We start from the raw sequence: 20,415 nt of genomic DNA on the forward strand, positions 1-20,415 counted from the left end.
TGTGATTGGTCGGCCCCGGTGGCCTGATCAGGCACCGCCCACGATTCTGCAATCAAAACTCAAATTTAGATCAGGAAAAACGTTTCCACGGAGAGAAGAAGCAGAGCTTTTTCCTGCAGATTGAAGAAGCCAAATGAGCAGCCAGGGTTAAATGAAAGAATAACCACGGAGGTGAAGGGGGCGAACGCCAGCTCATTAACGCCGTCACTCTGTGGGGGTGGAGCTGATGTGGAGCTCGGATCTGCCACCATCCAGTGGAAGGGTGCAGCTGGGGTTTCTTACCTCATTAAATTCAGGGTTGAGGGTCTTTTTCATCACTGCCGTTTTGTGCTTGGACTTCTTCTGTATGTCAGGCTTCAGGTATCTGACAGCAGAGAAGGAGGCAAAAGTGAGTCATTAGAATTAATTTACCCAACAAATGGTTTAGCAGCTGTGAGGAGACAGTTAATGCAGTCAAAACAAGTTAAGTGCCTCAGTCAAGGCTGCTGGTTGGAGGGAAACTGGCCTGATAATAAACATTTCTCACTTATATCACAGTATTCACAGATTTTTCAGTCTTATTTTCCATATTCAGAACCGGACACATCATTGGACTCAGCTGCCATATCTCACTGGGACAGTTTAATCGTCTGTTTGCTGGCTGGACAACACAAAAAGCCACGTTTCATGAGGCTTGTTGCAGAACTGCAGCACCAGCAGAGGAAAACTCAACAGATTGGGAGAACTTTTGTTTAACCTGGTAAAAAGAAAACCTATGTGCTCTTGTGTCCAACAACTAACTTCACTGGATCACTGGATCCGATTCAGGCCGTCACTGGAGGTCAATGAGGAGAGGAGGGTCATGTGACCTTTTTGGTCAGAGGAGGAGGAGGTCATAGGTCATCATACTAAGGAGGAGGAGACTTTTCTATTGATCCTGTGATTGGTGGAGAGATTGGCTGAGATGATAATCACCTTAGAAAGGTTTAGTTGAACATAGCCTTCATCCATGAGGATTTATCAGAACTGAGCTGAGATTCAGAAACTGGGAGGTCGTCTGATGGGAGTGTTGGGTAGCTGTGGATAACCAGGAGGAGGAGGACAGGTGGTGGTTCTCTGGGTCCAAAGCTGCAGGAAGATCTCAAGGGATCATTTCTCACTGGATCATTTCTCACTGGATCAGATCTCACTGGATCATATCTCACTGGATCATTTATCACTGGATCATTTCTCACTGGATCAGATCTCACTGGATCATTTCTCACTGGATCATTTCTCACTGGATCAGATCTCACTGGATCAGATCTCAGATCTCACTGGATCAGATCTCACAGGATCATTTCTCACTGGATCAGATCTCACAGGATCAGATCTCACTGGATCAGATCTCAGATCTCACTGGATCATTTCGCACTGGATCATTTCTCACAGGATCAGATCTCACTGGATCATTTCTCACAGGATCAGATCTCACTGGATCATTTCTCACAGGATCAGATCTCACAGGATCAGATCTCAGATCTCACTGGATCAGATCTCAGATCTCACTGGATCATTTCTCACTGGATCAGATCTCACGGAATTATTTCTCACAGGATCAGATCTCACTGGATCATTTCTCACAGGATCAGATCTCAGATCTCACTGGACCATTTCTCACTGGATCATTTCTCACAGGATCAGATCTCACTGGATCATTTCTCACTGGATCATTTCTCACAGGATCAGATCTCACTGGATCATTTCTCACTGGATCAGATCTCACTGGATCAGATCTCACAGGATCATTTCTCACAGGATCATTTCTCACAGGATCAGATCTCACTGGATCAGATCTCAGATCTCACTGGACCATTTCTCACTGGATCATTTCTCACAGGATCAGATCTCACTGGATCATTTCTCACTGGATCATTTCTCACAGGATCAGATCTCACTGGATCATTTCTCACTGGATCAGATCTCACTGGATCAGATCTCACAGGATCATTTCTCACAGGATCATTTCTCACAGGATCAGATCTCACAGGATCAGATCTCACTGGATCAGATCTCACAGGATCAGATCTCACTGGATCAGATCTCACAGGATCAGATCTCACTGGATAATTTCTCACAGGATCAGATCTCACAGGATCAGATCTCAGATCTCACTGGATCAGATCTCAGATCTCACTGGATCATTTCTCACAGGATCAGATCTCACAGGATCAGATCTCACTGGATCAGATCTCACAGGATCAGATCTCACTGGATCAGATCTCACTGGATCAGATCTCACTGGATCAGATCTCACAGGATCATTTCTCACTGGATCATTTCTCACTGGATCATTTCTCACAGGATCAGATCTCACTGGATCATTTCTCACAGGATCAGATCTCACAGGATCAGATCTCACTGGATCATTTCTCACTGGATCAGATCTCAGGAGCTGGAGCCTTCAGAGACTCAGATTGATTAAAGAGCTTAATCTGTGAGGGAAAATCCTGTTTAAAAAACACCTTTTATGTCTATTTAGATAAAAATCTCAACCCAGTTATTTGTTTTACTTTCTCAAACCTTAAAGTAAAACATTTTACTGCAGTTTATGGAATTAGTATTCAGACATTACTGTGATGCACACACACTGCAGCGTAGGTGGCGAGTCTTTTAATCTGCGTGATTAGTGATGAAACCCTTCATAACACATCAAACAGCCAGGCTTGGGTACCTCCAGCCTTCATAAAAGCTAAATATTTGCATCATGTATGGCTATGAGGCTAATTGGAAAACCATTAAAGAGAGAAAAGAAAGCGATCTGAATAAAATTACGGGATTAGAAGTGGCACCGTGTGCTTTAATTAAAGCAGTGTTTGAGTGCCCGAAGCAGTCAGCAACTCTGCAGGAACTCTTCTGATGAATCCCATAATTCACCCGTAATGATGCTGTAATTAATGATTAATTGCCCCGACTCATGTTACACACACAGTAGTAATGATGCAGCAGTGGTGTAGCGCAGGCTGTCGATAGCCACCTGGTGAGTATGTGGACTTGATCTAACGAAGGCCGATGTTCTTCAGAAGGAGTCAGAAGCAAGTTTTAGGTTTCACAAACTTCTCTTGTGTCGCTTTAACAGGAACAAGTTCATAGAGATGATCTTCAGTGTCTTCTGGAAGCTTCTGGAAGCTTCTCCAACCAGCAGGTTAAATCCGTTTACATCCTTTATCCTTTAAAAATATAAATCTGGGATTAATTTGAGGTTTTATTGAACAGAAATGAGTCCAAAGAAATGATTTTCAGAGTCTTCACTGACCAACTTCTTTGTCTTTAGAAAAAAGAAGCAAAAGTAGAATCTGCTGCAGCAACACTCAGTGAAAGCTGTTCTGGAGCCAAAGAAAGTTTATAGAATCTACAGCAACAGCTTCTGGAGCAGCAAGAAAAGTGTCACAGGAAGTGAAGAAGAAGAGAAGGAAGACAACAGGAAGTGAAGAAGAAGAGAAGGAAGACAACAGGAAGTGAAGAAGAAGAGAAGGAAGACAGCAGGAAGTGAAGAAGAAGAGAAGGAAGACAGCAGGAAGTGAAGAAGAAGAGAAGGAAGACAACAGGAAGTGAAGAAGAAGAGAAGGAAGACAGCAGGAAGTGAAGAAGAAGAGAAGGAAGACAGCAGGAAGTGAAGAAGAAGAGAAGGAAGACAACAGGAAGTGAAGAAGAAGAGAAGGAAGACAACAGGAAGTGAAGAAGAAGAGAAGGAAGACAACAGGAAGTGAAGAAGAAGAGAAGGAAGACAACAGGAAGTGAAGAAGAAGAGAAGGAAGACAGCAGGAAGTGAAGAAGAAGAGAAGGAAGACAACAGGAAGTGAAGAAGAAGAGAAGGAAGACAACAGGAAGTGAAGAAGAAGAGAAGGAAGACAGCAGGAAGTGAAGAAGAAGAGAAGGAAGACAACAGGAAGTGAAGAAGAAGAGAAGGAAGACAACAGGAAGTGAAGAAGAAGAGAAGGAAGACAAGAATAAGCATCAGATGCTGGAGAGATCAGAGGAAAAGATGCAGAGAGAAAGAATTCTTTCTTCTAACATAAGCTCGAACCTTATTGTCAGTTAGCTCCAGTTTTATCTCATTTCACTCAGAAATCTAGTTTAATGCAGCAAAACACTCTAAAAGCTGCTGTAGAGTCAAATAAAGACAGAAAGTTTATAGAATCTACAGCAACAGCTTCTGGAGCTTCTCCAAGCAGCAGGTTACCTGCTGACAGGTGAGGGTGTCAGGATTGGGTATAAAAGCAGCTTCCACCAAAGGTTCAGCCTCTCCAACAAGGATGGGTCGTGGCTCACCGCTTTGGGCCAAACTCCATCAGAGAATCATCAATAAGTTCAGGAAATATTCCTCAGAGTCAGACTGGAAAGAACTTTGGTCTTTCAGCATCTACAGAGCAGAATATTGGGAACAGATTCAGGGAGTCTGGGGAAACCTCAGTGTGGAAAGGCCAAGGACAGAAAGCCCTGTTGGATGAGCTCGGAGCCCTCAGGCAGCACTGCAGGAGAAACCGTCAGGCCACCATGATCCATACAGCCACATGGGCTCAGGAGGAGCTGGGAAAAGCATTTCCACTCAACACAGTCCACGGCTGCATCCAGAAATGTGAGCTGAAGCTGCATCACACCAGGAGGAAGCCATATATCAGCTCTGAGCAGAACCACGGCCCAGTTCTCTGGACTCCAGCTCATCTCACAGGGACAGAAAGACAGTGGACACGTGTTCTGTGGGCAGATGAGTCCACGTTTCAGCTGCTTCTGGGAGAAACTGCTGAGAAAGAGCATCCAGCTGTTCTCAGAGGAAGGTTTAAAGCAGCGTCTGTGATGGTCTGGGGCTGCAGCAGAGTCCAGGGCATGGAGGGCTTCATCTGGGTGAAGGTACCACTGATGCATGCTGGATGTTGGAGTTCTGCAGAGACAGATGCTGCCATCAAGGTGACTTCTGTGGTTATTTCAGCAGGACGATGCCAGACCTCCTTCTGCAGGACTGAACCTTTCCTTATCCTCTTCTTCAGCTTTATTTTACAGCACAGAGGAATCAGAGGTGGCAGCAGCTCACTGACACACCTGAGCTGAGCTCTAACTGCTTCTGACTGGTTACTTTCAAAGATGACATGAGGAAAAAACACTAATTGAGATGTGGACCCTGGACTGACATGCTTGTCGTTTCCTCTTCATCAGTCACTCCTCTGGAGGCTAACAGGACCCCCCCCATCCGGCTTCTGCCCCCTGTTATCTGCCAGCATCTGGGAGGAAGTGGGATGGAATATTAAACCTGCTCATTTCCTCATTTCCTCCTCAGATCTTCTGATAATTCTGAGTCCTTTAATGCTTTAAAATGAAGTAATTAATCCTGATATTTTCTTACCAGAAAGCTATCAGAGCATTGATCTCACTGATCAAATGTGGATGAGCAGAATGATGAATGTCAGAATAAGATGAAAAGAAAATGACTACCTGGTGGATTTGTGACCTCATTAAACTTCATCATGACTTTATTATCCTAATAATCATTTTAATTGAATTGCTGTTGTAATTACAGTGAAATAGATGATTAAGCATCGGGGCCGAGGTGCTCTGGGAGAGACTGAATGTGTAGTTATGTCTCGCATTAGCTTTGGTGCTCCTGGAACTGGAAACTGCACATCTGGAAAGGCTCCATCACTGCTGAAAGGTGTGAACAGATGTTAGAGCAACATCTGCCTCTTCTCCAGGGAAGTTAAACCACATCCTGCATCTGTTCCAGCTGCAGAAGAGTCCAGCTGCTGCAGGCCAGATGTTTCAAGAGTCCAGCTGCTGCAGGCCAGATGTTTCAAGAGTCCAGCTGCTGCAGGCCAGATGTTTCAAGAGTCCAGCTGCAGTCCAGATGTTTCAAGAGTCCAGCTGCAGTCCAGATGTTTCAAGAGTCCAGCTGCAGTCCAGATGTTTCAAGAGTCCTGCTGCAGTCCAGATGTTTCAAGAGTCCGGCTGCTGCGCTGACCTGCTGCAGTCCAGATGTTTCAAGAGTCCAGCTGCTGCACCGACCTGCTGCAGTCCAGATGTTTCAAGAGTCCAGCTGCTGCGCTGACCTGCTGCAGTCCAGATGTTTCAAGAGTCCAGCTGCTGCAGGCCAGATGTTTCAAGAGTCCAGCTGCAGTCCAGATGTTTCAAGAGTCCGGCTGCTGCACTGACCTGCTGCAGTCCAGATGTTTCAAGAGTCCTGCTGCAGTCCAGATGTTTCAAGAGTCCAGCTGCTGCAGTCCAGATGTTTCAAGAGTCCAGCTGCTGCTCTGACCTGCTGCAGTCCAGATGTTTCAAGAGTCCAGCTGCTGTGCTGACCTGCTGCAGTCCAGATGTTTCAAGAGTCCAGCTGCTGCAGGCCAGATGTTTCAAGAGTCCAGCTGCAGTCCAGATGTTTCAAGAGTCCGGCTGCTGCACTGACCTGCTGCAGTCCAGATGTTTCAAGAGTCCTGCTGCAGTCCAGATGTTTCAAGAGTCCAGCTGCTGCAGTCCAGATGTTTCAAGAGTCCAGCTGCTGCTCTGACCTGCTGCAGTCCAGATGTTTCAAGAGTCCAGCTGCTGCTCTGACCTGCTGCAGTCCAGATGTTTCAAGAGTCCTGCTGCAGTCCAGATGTTTCAAGAGTCCAGCTGCTGCTCTGACCTGCTGCAGTCCAGATGTTTCAAGAGTCCAGCTGCTGCTCTGACCTGCTGCAGTCCAGATGTTGCACCACCTGGATACTTTTAGATTGAACAAAGAAGACCCAGACAGACCGGACTGGGACAGAATTCTTCTGCCAGAGGTCCAGCAGCTGGTCTCCTCAGTTCCAGATGTTTGCAGATGTTGTTAAAAGAAGAGGCGATGCTGCACACTGGGAAACATGATTTTGAGATGATAAAAGTGATTATTTCAGGTCTAATTAATGAGATTTAGAAAGTTCCTGAGTTGTTCTCAGATTAATGACGTCCATCAGATGGAAAACCGGTGAAGCTCCATTCCAGTTCAGACTCTGATCTTTACAGGAAGAGAAACTGCAGCTGATTCTAAAACCAGTAAATCTCATTTGCATTTCCCTAAACCGTCTGTTTTCACTTGCCTTCATGTTTCTGAGATTAGCAGAAAAACCGCCTTCCTCTCCAAAGAGAACATCCCCGAGTGTTGGGGGAAACAAAAGCAAGAAGAGGCTATAAAACCCTGCCAGAGCTGCAGCCCGTTCCCTCTTTTCACTCATTCCCCTTCCTGCTGGGACACATGTGCTGTTTTTGTTTCAATAACACAGTTAATAAGACGGTAAAAGTGCAGCTTTTTAATTGTTTCTCAACACCAAGCAGCTGCACCAACTGGGTGGTGCATGCTTGGCAGGTTCCGGCTGATGTATATATCTCTGTGAATCTATTCCAGAGGACGTGAGGACGCAGTTCGCTTCTCCTGCAGGTGGATCGGCAGCTAAAGTCAGCTAAAGTCAGCTAAAGTCAGCTAAAGTCAGCTAAAGTCAGCTAAAGTCAGCTAAACTCAGCTAAAGTCAGCTAAAGTCAGCTAAACTCAGCTAAACTCAGCTAAAGTCAGCTAAAGTCAGCTAAAGTCAGCTAAACTCAGCTAAAGTCAGCTAAAGTCAGCTAAACTCAGCTAAAGTCAGCTAAAGTCAGCTAAAGTCAGCTAAACTCAGCTAAAGTCAGCTAAAGTCAGCTAAACTCAGCTAAAGTCAGCTAAAGTCAGCTAAACTCAGCTAAAGTCAGCTAAAGTCAGCTAAAGTCAGCTAAACTCAGCTAAAGTCAGCTAAAGTCAGCTAAAGTCAGCTAAACTCAGCTAAAGTCAGCTAAAGTCAGCTAAACTCAGCTAAAGTCAGCTAAAGTCAGCTAAACTCAGCTAAAGTCAGCTAAACTCGGCTAAACTAAGCTAAAGTCAGCTAAACTCAGCTAAAGTCGGCTAAACTCAGCTAAAGTCAGCTAAACTCAGCTAAAGTCGGCTAAAGTCAGCTAAACTGAGCTAAAGTCAGCTAAAGTCAGCTAAACTCAGCTAAACCCAGCTAAAGTCAGCTAAACTCAGCTAAACTCAGCTAAACTCAGCTAAACTCTGCTAAACTCAGCTAAACTCAGCTAAACTCAGCTAAAGTCAGCTAAACTCAGCTAAAGTCAGCTAAACTCAGCTAAAGTCAGCTAAACTCAGCTAAAGTCAGCTAAACTCAGCTAAAGTCAGCTAAACTAAAAAGAAATAACAGGATGGAAGTTTCCATGAAGCTGAGGAGGAGGCAGCAGAACTGAATCTTTAATTAACTTTAGCCATGAATCGACGTCAGATCTGAAGTTTAAACGACTCGATTAAAATCAATGAGACGCACACACTTCCAGACAGAAATATGCCGAAATCTGTTGTGTTTTCTCCTCTCTGCCATGTTTCCTTCCTCTGGACTGCAGTGCATTCTGGGATATGAGGCTGCGCCATGAACACATCAGACAGAATATGAGACCTCTAGTGGCCGTGAGAGCAACTGCAGGTGCAGTGTAAAAATTACGTTCCATTTCTAACTGTGACCAATGATGTTCCCAATGACAGTCTTTGTTCTTTGTTATTACATGTTATTACATGTTATTACACGTTATTACATGTTATTACACGTTATTATATGTTATTATATGTTATTACATGTTATTACATGTTATTATATGTTATTACATGTTATTACATGTTATTACATGTTATTACATGTTATTACATGTTATTATATGTTATTACATGTTATTACATGTTATTATATGTTATTATATGTTATTACATGTTATTATATGTTATTATATGTTATTACATGTTATTATATGTTATTACACGTTGTTATATGTTATTACATGTTCTTATATGTTATTACATGTTATTACATGTTCTTATATGTTATTACACGTTGTTATATGTTATTACATGTTCTTATATGGTATTATATGTTATTCAGTTTCACTTCCCTTCAACTCTTTTGCAGTCATGAAAGAAGAAATAAGAAGGTAGAAGTTTACATTTTGACGTAGGGGTCGGAGAAGCCGTTGACGTCCATGGCAGCCAGGTGGGCACAGCGTTTCACGCCCACACAGAGGCCGCCGCTGCGACGGCCTTCGCCGCCTCGACCTCCCTCGACGTCGGCGTCCGCCGGGCTGACTGGAGGCAGAAACTGCAGCGAGAGAAGAAGACGACCTCTTTCCTCCAGGCTGTGCAGCTGTTCGTTCTCCCACTGCAGACAAGATTGGATCAAACGGATTAGTTTAATCAGGTCAGTTAAAGGTTACTTTAGTTAGTTTATTCTAGTTTAGTTTATTCAGGTGAGTAATCTGATCAATCTCACCTTGAGTGAGTGATAAAGTGAGTGACTTTTAAAATTATCACTGTAATCTGATTACTTTGATAAGACGACTGTAATCTGATTTCTTCCTGCATGAAAGTGTTTCATATTTTCAACGTTATTTTTAACACTGGGATTTCTGTTGTGTTAAGATTTCAGCGGAATTTCTCATTACTGACCGATTTAAGAAGTTTCAGCTAAGATTTATCTGCGAGCCAGATACAGTCATGAGAAGAGCTGCATCTGGCAGGCCTGAAAATGTTCCACCTTCTCAGGCTCCTCACAAAAGTGTGCAGCCCTAACATCTGCCACATCTGGATTATTTCATCTCTCACCCTGCTTCCCTGCTTTGTACCAAACCAGATTTCTCAAAAATTGTTTTTCTAACTCATTGATATTTTATGGGCTTGGAAACTCCAAACTGGGGCCCATCATTTCTCAGGTGGGAGAAGTTTCACCACATTTCTGTGAACGTCAGTGACTCAACATGCAGAAACGCTGCTCTGTGACGTGGCCAAACCAAAGGTTCCCAGCAGAGGAGGCCGTGTGCAGCCAGATATGAGGACAGAAGGTCAAACAGCCGTCACCTGCACCTGACAGCGCTCATTAAAACTCGTCTCACTGCAGGTCTGTCATTTGATCTCTGTGCAGCAGAGGTGAGCAGATCGATAGTTTAATCCTCCATCTTTGTCTCTCCCACTCTCTTTCCCTTCCGTTTCCTATTAGCTCTGTCCATCACCCGCCGGTCCTCATTACAGACGAGCTCACAGCTTATCAGGCGGCCCTCATCCTCCTCCGCACGCCGACCTTTCACCACAAAGACAAAAGCTTTACTTCTAATATGTTTGAACTTCAGAAAAAGAGTAACGGATGTTTTCAGAGCATCTGTGCTCAGCGCTTCCTGCAGTTTCAGTTGGTTTTCGGCTCCAGAACAACTGCTGCTGCTGCAGAGGAAAACACCTCAAAATAAGCTAATGGATGGCTTCGGGTTTCTCCAGTTGGTGGGAGACGCTTTTCCGAAGATGGACCCTGAATGAGACGGAAACATGTGTAAAGTCAGACTGCATCCAATCCTCACTTCAATGGAACAGCTTCCTGCTGCAGGAAATGTCATCGGGCTGCAGGGTGAGCGCCTGACGGACAGCCGGTGCACGCCGCCTCCATCAGAGTCAGACCTCCATGTTTGAAAGTAAAGGTCTGAGGGCTTCAGAGGGCGTCCTGACAGCTGGGGAGGGTTTAAAATCTGCTGTTTGATGTGTGGCAGCAGACTGACAAGCGCTCAGAGAGCCGTCCGTCTCCTGCTTCCTGCACACAGCCGTGGGAACGCATAACGACTGCTTTACACGTGCGTTATGATGTGCATGTAGCCGCTTAACGAGCATCTATGTGGCTTTATTTTAAAGAGTGCTTGTATGGGTGGAATGTGACATAAAGTCGAAGTTTAATGTCCAAACAGATGAAGGCAGCGTGGGCCGCGGTGTCCTCATTAGGGTGGTAAAGCCCAGCCTGTCCAAGATATGTCCAGAAACATGCACAAGATCAAGGCGTGTGAGTATTTTCTGTGTCATCGTGCCTTCAGGCGGTGAAGAGAGGAAAATGTTCTCTGAGATGAGCCGAAAACAGGCTCTGATGAAGTCTGAAGCAAAGTGGAGGGAAAAAGTTTCCTTTTTAAATCGTCTTCCAGCCGTCCCTCTAACGTTAGCTTCCTCTGCAGCAGAGTTAGCTTAAACCTAAAGTGTGGGCCCACCAGCTTAAATTCAAAGTTTGGTTAATGCCGTCCCTCTAACGTTAGCTTCTTCTGCGGCAGAGTTAGCTTAAACCTAAAGTGTGGGCCCACCAGCTTAAATCCAAAGTTTGGTTGATGCGGTCCCTCTAACGTTAGCTTCCTCTGCGGCAGCGTTAGCTTAAACCTAAAGTGTGGGCCCACCAGCTTAAATTCAAAGTTTGGTTAATGCCGTCCCTCTAACGTTAGCTTCTTCTGCGGCAGAGTTAGCTTAAACCTAAAGTGTGGGCCCACCAGCTTAAATCCAAAGTTTGGTTGATGCGGTCCCTCTAACGTTAGCTTCCTCTGCAGCAGAGTTAGCTTAAACCTAAAGTAGGGCCCACCAGCTTAAATCCAAAGTTTGGTTGATGCGGTCCCTCTAACGTTAGCTTCCTCTGCTGCAGAGTTAGCTTAAACCTAAAATGTGGGCCCACCAGCTTAAATTCAAAGTTTGGTTTATGCCGTCCCTCTAACGTTAGCTTCTTCTGCGGCAGAGTTAGCTTAAACCTAAAGTGTGGGCCCACCAGCTTAAATTCAAAGTTTGGTTTATGCCGTCCCTCTAACGTTAGCTTCCTCTGCAGCAGAGTTAGCTTAAACCTAAAGTGTGGGCCCACCAGCTTAAATTCAAAGTTTGGTTTATGCCGTCCCTCTAACGTTAGCTTCCTCTGCAGCAGAGTTAGCTTAAAGCTAAAGTGTGGGCCCACCAGCTTAAATCCAAAGTTTGGTTGATGCGGTCCCTCTAACGTTAGCTTCCTCTGCAGCAGAGTTAGCTTAAACCTAAAGTGTGGGCCCACCAGCTTAAATCCAAAGTTTGGTTGATGCGGTCCCTCCCTCTAACGTTAGCTTCCTCTGCAGCAGAGTTAGCTTAAACCTAAAGTAGGGCCCACCAGCTTAAATCCAAAGTTTGGTTGATGCGGTCCCTCTAACGTTAGCTTCCTCTGCAGCAGAGTTAGCTTAAACCTAAAGTGTGGGCCAACCAGCTTAAATTCAAAGTTTGGTTTATGCCGTCCCTCTAACGTTAGCTTCCTCTGCAGCAGAGTTAGCTTAAACCTAAAGTGTGGGCCCACCAGCTTAAATCCAAAGTTTGGTTGATGCGGTCCCTCTAACGTTAGCTTCCTCTGCAGCAGAGTTAGCTTAAACCTAAAGTGTGGGTCCACCAGCTTAAATCCAAAGTTTGGTTGATGCGGTCCCTCTAACGTTAGCTTCCTCTGCAGCAGAGTTAGCTTAAACCTAAAGTGTGGGCCCACCAGCTTAAATCCAAAGTTTGGTTTATGCGGTCCCTCTAACGTTAGCTTCCTCTGCAGCAGAGTTAGCTTAAACCTAAAGTGTGGGCCCACCAGCTTAAATCCAAAGTTTGGTTGATGCGGTCCCTCTAACGTTAGCTTCCTCTGCAGCAGAGTTAGCTTAAACCTAAAGTAGGGCCCACCAGCTTAAATCCAAAGTTTGGTTGATGCGGTCCCTCTAACGTTAGCTTCCTCTGCAGCAGAGTTAGCTTAAACCTAAAGCCACCAGCTCACCCAACAGCGGTTTACTTTAAGCACAACACGACTGTTCACTGTCCAAAAACAGCAAAGAGCTTTTAATCTGCTCCCTCACAGCCCGGCTGTGATGCCTCACATCTGCTTACATCACATCTGTCCTACATTCAGACCCAAAGCTGATCAAATGCACCAGAACTTCTAGTTTTCATCAAACATTTCCATTTCCAGCAGGACGGCTGTAGAAATGAAGCAGCTCCAGAGTTAACAGTCTCTGTAAACTCTTTCTTTTCAGCCTGCAGCTGATGGCATTTAACAGTCCTCTGAGGAGGAAATGAGAGTGAATCGGTTCTACCTGATAGAATGAGCTGTTTGAAGCTCATCTTGTCATCAGGATAAACTTTCATTTATAAATCAATCATGTAAGTTGTTCCACTTATAAAAGGATCATAAATACTCCTCAAACTCTGCTTTTCTGCTGTTTCATCGCAGCTAAAATAAACCGTTTTGAGCCGTTTTAAAGACACTCGGGTGAAGCTCTGCGTTCAGGAAGCTGAAACCCCTGAAAGGAACGAGGCGGCGCCTCCTTCATAAAGTCATCAGGTGAAGGAGAGCGGCTCTGACTCCGAATGCTCACCGAAGGTTTTGATGTGACTCGGTGGCGTTTTCTCACATCTGTTGACTGACAACAGCTGGAGGGGACATGTCTCCTTGAGTTGGACTGACAGCTCCTAAAAAGTCACTTATATGTGTGTCAACCAAGAGCCTGATTCATATTGTTGTTTTATATCTACAGGGGGATTTAAAGGTGACATATTCTGTCCTTTTTTAACAATTTCACACAGTTTTCTGAGGGTTTATTGAGACGCTTGAGACACACTTTGGTTAAATCATGTGTTGGTTTAAGCTCAGCAGCTCTCAGCTGTTTTAACTCCTCTCTGATAACAGCCTGTTAGCTCCACCCTTTTAGGGAGGTCAGCAGGTAGTTGGATAGTTACTCTATTGATCCCAGAGGGAAACAGTTCAGCAGTTAGCTCTGAGTTAGCCATTAGCTGTAAGTTAGCAGTTAGCTGTAAGTTAGCAGTTAGCTGTAAGTTAGCAGTTAGCTGTGAGTTAGCAGTTAGCTGCTTCAATGTAGCAGCGAGAGTGAGGAGAGGGCCGGTGTTGTGTTGGAAACACACCTTAAACACAGCTGCAGGTTGTCTGAGTTACAGAACGGAACCGTTCAACTAGAAAGCTTCAGCTAACAAAGTAATGTGGTAACAATAATGTTCATCTTTCAGAAAGGAGCAGCAGTAACTCCTTAGAAGTTGGTGTACGTCATCTTCATTAGCTAAGCTGTTAGCGTTAGCTTCAGCTAACAAAGTAATGTGGTAACAATAATGTTCATCTTTCAGAAAGGAGCAGCAGTAACTCCTTAGAAGTTGGTGTACGTCATCTTCATTAGCTAAGCTGTTAGCGTTAGCTGCTGCTAAAGGAAGAAATAAATCATAAATAAACCATGAGGAGTTATTTCTCAGATGCTTCCATTTCCCTGCTCTGAAGTTCAGGCTCTGAGAGCTGGAACTGATCCTCTTTGTGGCTCAGTTCCTTCAGTCCAGCGTTGAACTGGACCAAGTTGTTAAAACAGTGGGATGAAAAGTGTTTGCTGCACATTCACAGTCTTTAGCTAACTCTGCTGGAACATTAGCCTCAGATATAGTTTAGCCACTGGGCTCTTATATCCTCTGAGGCTGCTGCTGGATGGAAGATGCATGCTCCTCAGTGCAGCTGACAGCAGAACATTTCCACCAGAAGCTGGCTTCATCCGTCCAGCAGGGTGGATGTGAGTGGGCGGGGCTTAGCAGAGGAGGCGGAGCCAACTTAAGGAGTGACGTACTTTAGAAATGAAAATCAGAACGGCTCGTTAAAGGAGGAACTTTCACACAAAGGGGACTAAATAAATACCAGGGTTGTGTTTTTGGGGAGTTTTACACCTGCTGGTGACTTCAGACGCCCTGATATCTGCTCCCAGGAGCAGGAAGAAGGAGTTTTACCCTTCAGACGCCCTGATATATGCTCCCAGGAGCAGGAAGAAGGAGTTTTACCCTTCAGATGCCCTGATATATGCTCCCAGGAACAGGAAGAAGGAGTTTTACCCTTCAGATGCCCTGATATATGCTCCCAGGAGCAGGAAGAAGGAGTTTTACACAATATGGCACCTTTAAAACCTCTATTGGTTGTTTTTTTCCTCTTACATGCAGCTGGCAACATGATAAATGTCCCCAGTGGAGCATAAATAAAGTATTTTTTCATTTGATTTAATTAAATTTAAAGTGTATTGTGATGCACAATAAATCCTGATGCTAATGAGACACATTTTTAGCTGCCAATTAGTTTAATGAGATTTTAAAATACAAAACAGGGACAATTTCTCATCAAATGAATCTGTTTCCAGCTTATCAGTGGAGAAAAAGCCCAAAACGGAGAGAAAATGTAATCCTCCCGAAGCACTGAGCTGCTGTTTGTTGTCAGGTGTTAGTTCTGCATCCAGCTGCTGCCACATCAGCCCTGACAGACCAGGCTGAAAGCTGCGTCATTAGGGAAAGCTGCTGGTTGTCTCCGTGCTGAGGTCAATTGGCTGAAAACGCAGACGGAAAAACACCTCTCCTGCTCCCGTCTTTGTCCAAACACCTGCGCGGCTAATGAGCTCGGCTGGAGAAACACGAGCTTCGTCTGAGCCTCACGAGTCACCAGGTTCAGAACCAGACGCCTCGTTTCCGTCTAACAAGAAGTTAAAGTGAGAAGTTTCACTCAAACATCTTCAGATCTGACTGGAAGCGCTGGGTCCACCGGTCCTGGTGCAGAACACAGAGTCGGTCTGGGTTAATGCAGCCCCCCCGGCGCCCTGCTCAGCCACCTTTCTGCACCTCCTCACCTCACTGATGTGGAACATCATTGAACTGATGTCCCGAACAAAGCGGATTTAAAGGGTTACGCCCCAGTAAAGGTGACACCTTTTATTGCTTCATGTTGTTACCATTTCTATTTAGGCGGATTTAAAGGGTTACGCCCCAGTAAAGGTGACACCTTTTATTGCTTCATGTTGTTACCATTTCTATTTAGGCGGATTTAAAGGGTTACGCCCCAGTAAAGGTGACACCTTTTATTGCTTCATGTTGTTACCATTTCTATTTAGGCGGATTTAAAGGGTTACGCCCCAGTAAAGGTGACACCTTTTATTGCTTCATGTTGTTACCATTTCTATTTAGGCGGATTTAAAGGGTTACGCCCCAGTAAAGGTGACACCTTTTATTGCTTCATGTTGTTACCATTTCTATTTAGGCGGATTTAAAGGGTTACGCCCCAGTAAAGGTGACACCTTTTATTGCTTCATGTTGTTACCATTTCTATTTAGGCGGATTTAAAGGGTTACGCCCCAGTAAAGGTGACACCTTTTATTGCTTCATGTTGTTACCATTTCTATTTAGGCTACCACTTCGCTGAGGCCCCTAAACTAAGCACGGCGTGAGAAACTGACGACACAAAACACTGAAACATAAAAAGCTCACATTCACCAACATGTCTACATCTCTGAGGTACACCAAACAAACGCAGGATACGGGAGGCAGCCACGATAAACAGGATCAGTTAACTGTTTTTAGCTGTATTTATTTAAGGCTTCGGGAGGCAAATCACTTGCTTCATATTGTTATAATTGGCTTTGATCTTAGACATTATAAGTTCATATTCTGTATTTTACTAAATAATGTTCCTAGCTGGTACTTTTCCACTCTGCTGCACAATAGATGACCTTAAAATAGGTCCAAGACCTTAGAATGACATAAACAACTGGGTCAGACAGAACATCTGTATTGGAGCAGATAGGTCTGGTACATTAGATCCGAGCCTAAAACAGTTTAAATCCGAGCCTAAAACAGTTTAAATCTGAGCCTAAAACAGTTTTCTCACATCCAAAGAACACAACAAGGACAGTGTTTGGCCTGATCATGCCACTAAAAACTGGCCAATTATACTCTGACAGGTGTGAATACAACCTCTGTGAGATAAAGATGAATATAAATATGAAATGTTATCATATCTCGTGAACTTTTCCTTTAAATTGAGCTGCTTTCAGGACACTTTTCCACCAGATAACATTAGGATCTGAACTCCTGAAGCTCTCGGATCATTCAAACTCTTCGTGTAACCACACACAGATGCATTTTCATATTCTGTATCTTCCTAAATAATCTATGTTCCCAGCTGGTACTTTTCCACTCTGCTGCACAATAGATGACCTTAAAAAGGTAAAAAGACCTTAGAATGACATAAACAACTGGGTCAGACAGAACATCTGTATTGGAGCAGATAGGTCTGGTACATTAGATCCGAGCCTAAAACAGTTTAAATCCGAGCCTAAAACAGCCTAAATCCGAGCCTAAAACAGTTTAAATCCGAGCCTAAAACAGTTTAAATCCGAGCCTAAAACAGTTTAAATCCGAGCCTAAAACAGCCTAAATCCGAGCCTAAAACAGTTTAAATCCGAGCCTAAAACAGTTTAAATCCGAGCCTAAAACAGTTTAAATCCGAGCCTAAAACAGTTTAAATCCGAGCCTAAAACAGTTTAAATCCGAGCCTAAAACAGTTTAAATCTGAGCCTAAAACAGTTTAAATCCGAGCCTAAAACAGTTTAAATCCGAGCCTAAAACAGTTTAAATCCGAGCCTAAAACAGTTTAAATCCGAGCCTAAAACAGTTTAAATCCGAGCCTAAAACAGTTTAAATCCGAGCCTAAAACAGTTTAAATCCGAGCCTAAAACAGTTTAAATCCGAGCCTAAAACAGTTTAAATCCGAGCCTAAAACAGTTTAAATCTGAGCCTAAAACAGTTTAAATCCGAGCCTAAAACAGCCTAAATCCGAGCCTAAAACAGTTTAAATCCGAGCCTAAAACAGTTTAAATCCGAGCCTAAAACAGCCTAAATCCGAGCCTAAAACAGTTTAAATCCGAGCCTAAAACAGTTTAAATCCGAGCCTAAAACAGTTTAAATCTGAGCCTAAAACAGTTTAAATCTGAGCCTAAAACAGTTTAAATCAGAGCCTAAAACAGTTTAAATCTGAGCCTAAAACAGTTTAAATCCGAGCCTAAAACAGTTTAAATCCGAGCCTAAAACAGTTTAAATCCGAGCCTAAAACAGTTTAAATCCGAGCCTAAAACAGTTTAAATCCGAGCCTAAAACAGTTTAAATCCGAGCCTAAAACAGTTTAAATCCGAGCCTAAAACAGTTTAAATCCGAGCCTAAAACAGTTTCTCACATCCAAAGAACACAACAAGGACAGCAGCTGGCCTGATCAGGCCACTAAAAACTGGCCAATTATACTCTGAGAAGTGTGAAAACAACCTCTGTGAGATAAAGCTTGTTATTGGGCTTCCAATGAAAGGATCGGGCTAACGTTTGAGAGGATATAAATATGAAATGTTTCCGGATATCGGGGCTCGGCCTGACGGATTTCCTCTGAGTCCAGCTGCAATATACTTTACTATGTGACCACTAATAAATACTTTATTTAATAAACTATTTCTCCAGCTTGTTCCTGGGCTTCCAATGAAAGAATCAGGCTAACGTTTGTTGCTTTCAGCAGCTTTAGCTCCTGCATCCAGAAATAAACGTCATCCCTGCGGTTCGACAGGAAGTGACAGACTAACAACTGGAAGCTCAATCCCGTCCTGAACCTGGGAGTCCTGCTGAGAGCATCTTCTCACCTGCAGTTTATGGACTCCCAGAGGTCTTTCAGAAGTCCAGGAGCTGCTCAGAAATATGTGAAGTTGTTTCATCTTGTGGCGGTTTAATTCACTGGAATGATCCCAGTTAGGGAGCGTATAATGAGAACTAATTCAGATAATGGCTTTCACTCCACTCTGCTGCTATTATCTGCCCACATGGAGAGGAGTGATGACAAGGAGCCGGGCTGAGGAGCACAGACTGAAAATGAGCTTCTGAAAATAGGTCCAAATACTCTGTATACAGTCCTGTGAGGATGGAAGTACCTTTAACTCTTTACATATCAGCACATAACGGGAAATAATGTCGTCCCCAGCTGGTCTTAGAGGAGGTAAAAACAACCTCAGATGGACAGAGACGCTCACTGAGAAGGCTGATCAATGCACTGATCAACTGATCATCAGTAGGTGTGAAATCCTCCATAAAAGGTCAGTTTGCTGCTCTACAGGCCTTTTCTAACTGTGACCTTTAACTTTTAACATGCTAACTGAGGCATGTTAAAGGAGGAAAGACACCAGCAATGATCTCAGAGAAGCAGCTGCTGCTGCCCATCAGTCTGGGAAGGGTTATAAGGCCATTTCCAGACTATCTGGAGTCCATCATTCTACAGAGAGAAAGATTATTCACAAGTGGAAAAGATTCAGGACAGCTGTCAATCTTCCCAGGAGTGGACGTCCCAGCAAGTTCACCCCAAGGTGAAGAAGCCCAGAGCTACATCTCAGACTCTACAGGCCTCAGTTAGCATGCTAAAGGTTAAAGGTCACCCCAAGGTGAAGAAGCCCAGAGCTACATCTCAGACTCTACAGGCCTCAGTTAGCATGTTAAAGGTTAAAGGTCACCCCAAGGTGAAGAAGCCCAGAGTTACATCTCAGACTCTACAGGCCTCAGTTAGCATGCTAAAGGTTAAAGGTCACCCCAAGGTGAAGAAGCCCAGAGCTACATCTCAGACTCTACAGGCCTCAGTTAGCATGTTAAAGGTTAAAGGTCACCCCAAGGTGAAAAAGCCCAGAGCTACATCTCAGACTCTACAGGCCTCAGTTAGCATGCTAAAGGTTAAAGGTCACCCCAAGGTGAAAAAGCCCAGAGCTACATCTCAGACTCTACAGGCCTCAGTTAGCATGTTAAAGGTTAAAGGTCACCCCAAGGTGAAAAAGCCCAGAGCTACATCTCAGACTCTACAGGCCTCAGTTAGCATGCTAAAGGTTAAAGGTCACCCCAAGGTGAAAAAGCCCAGAGCTACATCTCAGACTCTACAGGCCTCAGTTAGCATGTTAAAGGTTAAAGGTCACCCCAAGGTGAAAAAGCCCAGAGCTACATCTCAGACTCTACAGGCCTCAGTTAGCATGTTAAAGGTTAAAGGTCACCCCAAGGTGAAAAAGCCCAGAGCTACATCTCAGACTCTACAGGCCTCAGTTAGCATGCTAAAGGTTAAAGGTCACCCCAAGGTGAAAAAGCCCAGAGCTACATCTCAGACTCTACAGGCCTCAGTTAGCATGTTAAAGGTCGAAGGTCATGACAGCACAGTTAGAAAAAGACTGAACAAGGATGGCTTGTTTGGAAGGGCTGCAGGAGAAAGCCTCTTCTCTCTAAAAAGAACATGGCAGCACAGCTTAGGTTTGCAAAGCTGCATCTGAACAAAGCTCAAGACTTCTGGAACAATGTCCTTTGGACAGACCAGAGCAAAGTGGAGATGTTTGGTCCTAATGCACAGCAGCACGTTTGGAGGAAACCAAACACAGCATATCAGCACAAACACCTCATACCAGCTGTCAAGCACGGTGGTGGAGGGCTGATGATCTGGGCTGGTTCTGCAGCCACAGGACCTGGGCACCTTGCAGTCATTGAGTCCACCATGAACTCCTCTGGATACCAAAGTATTCTAGAGTCAAATGTGAGGCCATCTGTCCCACAGCTAAAGCTGGGCTGAAACTGGCTCATCAACAGGACAAAGATCCCAAACACAGCAGCAGATCTACAGCAGAATGTGGGAAAAAGAACAGAATCAAGGTGTTGCAATGGTCCAGTCAGAGTCCAGACCTCAGCCTGACTGAAATGCTGTGGTGGGACCTTAAGAGAGCTGTGCAGAAACCAATGCTGCAAACCTCAATGAGCTGAAGCAG

At 44.4% G+C, this 20,415-nt stretch overlaps 1 protein-coding gene across 2 annotated transcripts in view; it reads right to left on the minus strand.

The window, feature by feature from the left end:
• Nucleotides 1-20,415, minus strand: part of doc2a (double C2-like domains, alpha) — an 89,400-nt gene that overhangs the window by 6,831 nt on the left and 62,154 nt on the right. For both annotated transcript variants that reach the window (XM_072369556.1, XM_072369557.1), the window contains 2 exons: nucleotides 8,974-9,185; nucleotides 283-364 (listed from right to left, as the gene is read on the minus strand). In XM_072369556.1, coding sequence (XP_072225657.1) covers nucleotides 283-364; nucleotides 8,974-9,185 — 294 coding nt within the window. The remainder of the gene's footprint in view (nucleotides 1-282; nucleotides 365-8,973; nucleotides 9,186-20,415) is intronic.

This window comes from Leuresthes tenuis, unplaced genomic scaffold (assembly GCF_036924035.1).
Source record: "Leuresthes tenuis unplaced genomic scaffold, fLeuTen1.0.hap1 SCAF_17, whole genome shotgun sequence".
Lineage (NCBI taxonomy): Eukaryota > Metazoa > Chordata > Actinopteri > Atheriniformes > Atherinopsidae > Leuresthes > Leuresthes tenuis.